At 42.8% G+C, this 8481-nt stretch overlaps 1 protein-coding gene across 3 annotated transcripts in view; it reads left to right on the top strand.

Moving 5' to 3' along the window:
• Positions 1 to 8481, top strand: part of LOC103467091 (mechanistic target of rapamycin kinase) — a 152420-nt gene that overhangs the window by 3071 nt on the left and 140868 nt on the right. For all 3 annotated transcript variants that reach the window (XM_008413149.2, XM_017305688.1, XM_008413148.2), the window contains exons 3-11: positions 974 to 1082; positions 1173 to 1405; positions 1939 to 2139; positions 2935 to 3069; positions 3137 to 3412; positions 6905 to 7013; positions 7085 to 7268; positions 7575 to 7703; positions 7779 to 8023. In XM_008413149.2, the coding sequence (XP_008411371.1) occupies positions 974 to 1082; positions 1173 to 1405; positions 1939 to 2139; positions 2935 to 3069; positions 3137 to 3412; positions 6905 to 7013; positions 7085 to 7268; positions 7575 to 7703; positions 7779 to 8023 (1621 nt within the window). The remainder of the gene's footprint in view (positions 1 to 973; positions 1083 to 1172; positions 1406 to 1938; positions 2140 to 2934; positions 3070 to 3136; positions 3413 to 6904; positions 7014 to 7084; positions 7269 to 7574; positions 7704 to 7778; positions 8024 to 8481) is intronic.

Below are 8481 nucleotides of genomic sequence, written 5' to 3'. Positions count from 1 at the left end.
ATGTTATGTTTGGACAGGAGACAAGATGTTTCCATCCCTGAAATTATGATGCATAGAATCACATATCTAAGTCTAAACTATGTTACAGAGTAAACACAATAAAAACATGCTTTATCTGTGGCATTGTTAATTAAAATGGCACATTTCTAATGTATTAAAATTGAATACGATCGGTTCACTTAATGATATTAGTGATTAGGTAATCCATTAAGCAAGTACYTTTACTTTTAATACTTAAGTATTTTTAAAAGCCAGTACTTTTTTACTCTTACTTAAGTACAAATGTTAATGTGGTAGTTTTTCTTTTACTTGAGTGCATTTTTGTCTGTGTATTTGTACTCCTACTTAAGTAAATTTTTTGAGTACTTTCTCCACCACTGGGTAATCCCCAGAATTATAACCAGCATTGAGTTTTCAATGCTACACTAATCTGGAACAAACTTCCAGAAAACAGTTTTGCAGTGTTTCTGCAAAACTGCTGAAATACTGAGTTCCTTTAAATCTAGGCTAAAAACATTCAATGGCGATTAATAATAKCTGGAACATTGATGAATATGTTTGGTATATTTGCTTGAGGACTTTAGACAAAACGTAATGTTTATTTCTTGTTTCATAATTGGTTAGTGTATTATGTTTTTATGGTATAAAGTTCTTTGTTGCTAAAATGTGCTACATATACTTGACCTGTCTCATTACAGGTGGAGTAAATTTACTCTTTGGATGCCAGTAATGTAATCAGCCTGATGCATGGAGTTTCATCGCAATAGATACTCACACTTACTCAAAGTAGCCATAAATAAAGTTTATTTCTATTGACAAATCCATAGCTATAAACTGCTTACTATTGTCGTCATAGCAACAAGCTGTGATATTTAGTCATGATTTTCTAATCTCCACAGTTCCAGTGCTTGTACCACCATGGCAGAGGTGTCTTAAGAGTCTATTTATATGWTGTATGGTTTTTCTGCCACAGCTGAGCCAAGATGAAGCCACAACATTCTACGATGAGTTAAACCACCACATATTTGAGCTGGTATCCAGCTCTGACGTGAATGAGAAGAAAGGGGGCATCCTTGCTATAGGTAAGCTTCAGGCACAAGCTTCTCACTCAGGTGATTATGAACCTGGGCTTTGTGGGAAATCAGCATCTGATGCTGGCCGTTTCTTTCCAGTGAGTCTGATCGGAGTAGAGGGAGGCAATGCCACCAGGATCAGTCGATTCGCCAACTACCTCCGTAACCTGCTCCCTTCCAGTGATCCAGTGGTTATGGAGATGGCCTCTAAAGCCATGGGCCACCTATCGATGGCAGGAGACACGTTTACTGCCGAGTATGTGGAGTTTGAGGTGAAGCGGGCTCTGGAGTGGCTGGGAGCCGACAGGAATGAAGGGAGACGCCATGCAGCGGTAAGTCACTGTCCGTCAATACTTGACTGTGTTTGTTGTTCAAATACCTGGACCTGTTTGAGGGGATATGAGGGCAGATCACGCAATATACCACCATATAAGTCATGGCTGCCATTGCTCTCTTGAGTTTTAAGTGATTGTTTAGTGTTGAAGTCTTTTATTCTCCTTGCTCTGTTTTCTATTTTGTTGAACTTTTTCATAGTTTAGAGAAATATTTTTAAACAACCATCTGTATGGTCCTAACCTGGATGTGCATCCTATTGTTTTCAAAACCTCTGTAGTCAAAACAGTCATGTCACAATCATCCGACTTTTCCGTCATTGATGTGAGATGTGCGTCATAATTCTGCAAAAGAAGTAGCCAGACATTAACTTTGAAGTTCCTGAAGTCTGTGTACTTTTTAGATTCATATTTTGCTGCCTTGAAAAGCTTGACCCTTCTTCAACATCACTATAGTGTTTTATGTGACAGCTGTGTGTCAGTTTCTAAACTGGAAAGCAGTGACGGATCGAGCGGCTTTGCATCTCCTCCAGGTGTTGGTGTTGAGAGAGCTGGCTGTGAGTGCGCCGACCTTCTTCTTTCAGCAAGTGCAGCCTTTCTTTGACAACATCTTCTACGCGGTGTGGGATCCGAAGCAGGCCATTCGAGAGGGAGCAGTGTCTGCTCTGCGGGCCTGTCTCATCCTCACCACGCAGAGGGAGACCAAGGAAATGCAGAAGCCTCAGTGGTATAAAGTAAGGCTTTGAGCTGAAAAAAAATCTCTGTAATATTGGGGTGGAAGGTTTTTCTGCTAAGCAGTTGGAGTTAAAGCTGCAGAATGTAATTTTTATTTTATATTTGTTGATGCTATGGGAGATAATTTGTGAAAAAAATTGAGCTTCTCTGTTAACCCTAACTAGAAACAACCAATCAGAGTCTTAGTGCTGTCAATCATCCTCATGTACAGTCTGCTTTCTCGGCTACACTACAGCTTCTCCCTGTCAGCAGAGCCTGTTGTGAATGCAAAGGCTAGTTAGCCTTAGCAGCCTTAGTAGGGAATGCTAAGGCTAATTAGCCTTAGCATTCACTAATGCTACTTGGCATTAGTAAATGATAAGTAGCCTTAGCATTCACTAATGCTACTTGGCATTAGTAAATGATAAGTAGCCTTAGCATTCACTAAGTAGCCTTAGTGAATGCTAAGGCTACTTAGCCTTAGCATTCACTGGTGGCAGTGACGGTAGATAAACACTTCTCCTGGAACAGTAAGTTGTTTCATTAGTAAGTTGGGCAGCGCTTACACACGATTGATTGACAGCGCTTAGATCCCAATCCTGACTGTGATTGGTTGTTTTTGATTGGGAGTGCTGTATTTCTTCAGACAACAGTAGTAGCTCAGGGAAGAGGTGGACAAACTCAGTTTTTTCAAAAATTACCTGTCTCATATTACACTGTCGCAACATGTTGACAGTTTTAATAAAAGTGTAAAAGGCCTGTTCTTGATGGTAGTTAGACAGTGCTGCTGAAAGTGTTTGTGTTTTGCGGAACAGCAAACCTTTGAGGAGGCAGAAAAAGGCTTTGATGAGACTCTGGCCAAGGAGAAGGGGATGAATCGTGACGATAGAGTTCATGGTGCGCTGCTGATCCTCAACGAGTTGGTCCGGATCAGCAGCATGGAGGGAGAGGTGAGTTGATATTTCCCTCCAGACGCTTGGTTTGTGTCAACAAGCTAAGTCTTTCCCTCTTCTGCAGCGAATGCGCGAAGAGATGGAGGAGATCACCCAGCAGCAGCTGGTTCATGATAAATACTGCAAGGAGCTGATGGGATTTGGAACAAAGCCTCGCCACATCACGCCTTTCACCAGCTTCCAGTCAGTGCAACCACAGCAGTCCAACGCCCTGCTGGGGTTGCTAGGCTACAGCACGCCGCAAAGTTTCCTGGGCTTCGGCGCCACGCCGGTACCTGCCAAGAGCTCCCTGGTGGAGAGCCGGTACTGCCGAGAGCTGATGGAGGAAAGATTCGACCAGGTGGGARTCGCACCAGGCAGAGCAATACCAACACAGTTCTACTGGTTTCAACATGTGAAATGTAGACACGCAGCAGTCCACTCGTTTCACTTCCCATATTGATACCTGAGGTTTAGTATCAGCTGATACCGATCTGATATGGAAAATCAGCTGAACTGATTAAAGGTAAAAGTACAGGTAATTTTATTTATATAACACATTTTCAGCAACAAGGCAATWCAAAGTGCTTTACAGGAATTAAAAGGAAATGCAAACAAAATAACAAACCAAAGGAAAGAGGAAAAGAAGAAAAATAATCTAATGTTGACCTAAAGTATGTAAACTAGTTGCTCCTGTTCAGAGTTGCTAAGTATCCTTTGGTCTAATTCCATTTCTGGGTTGGAAGAATAGGAGTCTAAAATGTAGTTGCTAAGGTAGTTTTTCTGAATTCTAAGTTTGTTCTAATCCCTGTTCTGGGTTGCTAAATAAGTGTAAGTATAAATATCCTCTGGACGTCTGTGTTGCTGGATAAGTATAAGTAAGGATTCTCTGGACTATCTATGTATGCTCTAAATTTGTAAAAGTAATGAGTACTCCACAGTTTCTAAGTAATAATAAAAACTAAATATTCCTGTTCTGGAAGATTTTTCTGGATTCTAAGTTTGTTCTAATTCCTTTTCTGGGTTGCAGTAACGGGAGTCTTTCTGCATAATAATTAAACATTAATCTAAGAAGTATAATATTGGTCTAAATAGTGAGTACTCTACATTTTCTAAAAAAAAAAAAGTTTAAGAGTGACTATTTCCTTTTCTGGATTAAAAGTGAATACTCCACAGTTTYTAAATAGTAAAAGGGAAATGAAATAAAAAGAGGAAAGGACACATTAGGGCACACAGCAACATTCAGACGAAACAAAACAATGAACAAAACAAAGACATGAGTGAAGGCGGTGAGATCACAGGGCCATGAAAACATGTTGCTTAGCCTCCCAGCAGAAGTCCAATTAGATGTTATCAAGGCATGTCCTTGAGAGTGCTCAGCTCCACAGCTGCATTATGTTTACATATCTTCAAGGATATTGGAAACATGCAGTCCTTCCAAGGCAACATGGGAAAGCCAATTCAGATACAAAATGTATAGGTCGGGTAGATTATAAATTTTAATCTCCCATAAAGTCTCTACGATTCATCTCAGTTCCCAATTATCCAAATTAGTGTGGCCGTTCCACTGAACCGAAACTAGCAACTTCTCCCAGATCAATTCCATTCCGTTTGTGAGTTTTGGAGTCCTCAGCTGGGCTGCGAGTCTCAGCAAGACTTGCATCCAACTTGCGTTTCTGTCCACACCAACAGACTGAGTGTTCGCTAGTTAGGTCCTAAGTACTTTGAATTGCCTTGTTGCTGAAAAGGTGCTATATAAATAAAATTACCATACCTTTGGCCAAATCTGTCACAAATTTGTCGATAAGCCAGGAATCCACAAGCTCCAAACAGCAGAAATCCTGTTAACATGAATAAATCCAGGCTGTATCCTGCCAGRTGTGACCCTGCAGGACAAGAGGGCTCTCCTGTGCCCAGTCTTCTCGTGGAGAAAATTTGATCAATTAACAGGGGCGCAACTACATACTTTCTGAGGTGTATGAGAACATGTCATCGGCACCCTCCTCCCTCCCCCCCTTTAAAGACGCGGGCTGCTATCAACCCGTGTCTTTAAAAAGACGTGGGTTGATAGCAGCTCACCGCGGTTGCGTAGTCCATCCATCCATCCATTTTCTTCCGCTTATCCGGGGTTGGTTCGCGAGGGTAGCAGCTTAAGAAGGGAGGCCCAGACTTCCCTCTTCCCAGCCACTTGTTCCAGTTCCTTGGAATCCGGCCTTGGGATTCCAAGGCGTTCCCAGGCCAGCCGAGAAACATAGTCCCTCCAGCATGTCCTGCGGGCCAGACTCTGACACCGGTCGTACAAGGACCTGACAGCCTGCATCAAAGGGCCCAGTATCCCATACTCCCGGAAGACCCTGCACAGGGCAACCTGAGGGACGCGGTCTAACGCCTTTTCCAAGTCCACAAAACACATGTAGACCGATTGGGCGAACACCCACACACCCTCCAGGACCCTGCCGAGGGTGTAGAGCTGGTCCAGTGTTCCACGACCAGGACGAACACCACACTGCTCTTCCTGAGTCCGAGGTTCGGCTATCCGACGGAGCCTCCTCTCCAGGACCCCTGAATAGACCAGGGAGGCTTAAGAGTGTAACCCCTCTGCAATTGGAACACATCCTTTGGTCCCCCTTTTTAAACAGGGGGACCACCACCCCAGTCTGCCAATGCAGGGTAACTGCCCCCGATGTCCATGCAATATTGCAGAGTCGCATCAGCCAACACAACCCTACAACATCCAGAGCCTTAAGAAACTCCGGGCGAATCTCATCCACCCCCAGGGCCCTGCCACCGAGGAGCTTTTTAACTACCTCGGCGACCTCGTCCCCAGAGATTGGAGAGCCCAACCCAGAGTCCCCAGGCTCAGCTGCCTGATGACTCTCACCATGGGCAATTCCAGAGAGGATGTATGTCCTGCCCCTCTCAAGGAAACTGGTTCCAGAACTAGAGCCATGCTTCGAGGCGAGACCGACTATTTCTATCCGGAACCTCTCAGCCTCACACACTAGCTCAAGCTCTACCTAATCAGTGCTGTTCTTCTGTTATTGATAATTTCATACACAAACAGCTGTTGAGTACATAAAATGCTGACTGGAGAAAAAATTCCCCACATCGTATGCGTTGCATACAGTGCATTCCCACTTTTTGCGCCACTGTCAATTGCAATGAGAGACCGGTTGACCAGATCCATAATTTGTAGATTTGGAGGATGTGCAAAGGAAGGCTCCAAAAATTGGAGAAAAAGACATCACAAAAACAGAGCAAGCAGGGCATGCRAGGGCAGAAAGGGAGCGGAGAAAAAAGCGTCCACCTTCACTGGCCTTCACTTTTCCCTCTTGCCTTCCGCAAGAGGAAAAGACTAAGGATAAAACACTTCTTTTTTAAACGCAGACATAAATATACTGAATTACTAATTTATTTAATAACTCTCCACCAGTACAGCTCCCTGATCCACACCAACAGCTTCACAAGCTAACATGGAAAACACCTTTAATTTGATCAGTCAGCCCAGTTAGCAGAATAACAGCCAATGGAAAATACATAATAAAGAAACTGAAACTGACTAAAAACAAAAGTCTGACTATCTTGGTCAAACACGTAAAAAGAAACTACAACCTCAAACCTACAACAAAACTACAACTACAAACTTCTTTTCAAATGGTTCAGAAAATTCTCAATATGATGTAAGATAATTAATAAATTATGACATCGCTCAGAGCACAAAGCATAGAGCTAGACTGAATAGATTTACCCTTATGCACATTGCCACAGATACCTGATCTAGAGTTTTTTTCAGTATCAAGACTGATGACAGATATCTGTGCGTCTGTAATGAAATGTGCTTTGCCTCAATCAGGTGTGTCGTTGGGTTCTGAAGTATAAAACCAGTAAGAACCCTCTGATTCAGATGACCATCCTCAACCTGCTGCCGCGTCTAGCTGCCTTCCAGCCACATACCTTCACAGGTGGGACATTCAGGGTCAAATCCCTTCTTTTTCTGTGTTTGGTTTGTAATAATGTGCTTTCTAATTGGCAGACCAGTACCTGTCTGACACCATGGGCTACCTGCTGGGCTGCCTGAAGAAGGAGAAGGAGAGGACATCGGCTTTCCAGGCTCTGGGGCTGCTGGTGGTGGCCGTCAGGACGGAAATCCATCCGTACCTCATGAAGATTCTGGAGATCATCAAGGCTGCTCTGCCTCCCAAGGACTTTGCTCACAAGTCAGTCATTGGAAACAATTTCTTCTGTCTTTTTTTTTTTTTACTAGACATGCAAATATCCAAAATATTGGGCTAATTTTTAAACTCCAGTTTTTCTGTTTCAATTTAAGAGTGATGATATTTAGGGGTGTCCCAATATAAATCTATCTCTATATATGTACGTTTTCTCAATTATTCCCCAAAAGTCACCTTAGTATTTACAAGAAAAACTGACCATTTTGTATTTAGGTAGGTTGATGGAAAAATAATGTTGACATGTAAAAATGTAGAATGACAATGTTGCTTTTTGACCTTTGACCTATGCAGAAGGCAGAAGACCATTCAGGTGGATGCCACTGTGTTCACCTGCATTAGCATGCTGTCCAGAGCCATGGGCCCCAGCATCCAGCCAGACATCAAGGAGCTCCTAGAGCCCATGCTAGCCGTGGGGCTCAGGTACCAAACGTAGGATTTATGGGGTTTATGTTTGGGTTTCAACACAATCTCACAGATTTTAGTTTTTCTCTTTAGTCCGGCACTCACAGCAGTGCTGTACGACCTGAGCCGTCAAATCCCCCAGCTGAAAAAAGACATCCAGGACGGCTTGCTGAAGATGCTTTCCCTGGTGCTGATGCACAAGCCCCTGCGACACCCAGGTATGCCCAAAGGCCTGGCTCACCAGCTGGCCTCTCCCAGTCTCACCAACATCCCTGAGGCCAGCGACGTCGGCAGCATCACTTTAGCCCTGCGCACTCTGGGAAGCTTTGAATTCGAAGGTAACAATCTCTGACAGCAAAATAATTTTCTCCTATTCTTTTTACACCTTTGAAGTCATTCAATACTTCCTTCATTGTCTTGGAAAAAGTCCATTAAGGTGTGGAGTTTGATTTAAGTATTATAGTATTTTTTAGTATCCATCCGACTTTCAGTTATCTCGTTTGTCCACCTGTCCATTAGTTCATTTGTCTTTCTGTCCCAATAACTTGCGGATTTTTGCTGGTTTCATATTTAAAGTTTGGTCATATGTTCTGTAAATTCATATAGTAAATGCTTATATTTGATAAAAAAAAAAAAAAGGGACTAGGGCTACAGCAATGATTCTTGATCAATCGATTATTGAAATAATTGTCAACTGTAATCGGTTAATTGTTATCTGGAGTATACGAACTCCAAAAAAACAGAAAAGAGCAGTAATTAAGCCAAAGCCATTTACACACACACACACACACACACA

The sequence above is a fragment of the Poecilia reticulata genome, linkage group LG7, assembly GCF_000633615.1.
Source record: "Poecilia reticulata strain Guanapo linkage group LG7, Guppy_female_1.0+MT, whole genome shotgun sequence".
NCBI lineage: Eukaryota > Metazoa > Chordata > Actinopteri > Cyprinodontiformes > Poeciliidae > Poecilia > Poecilia reticulata.
Note: the sequence above shows the minus strand (reverse complement) of the source record. Positions and strands in the feature narration are given on the sequence as shown.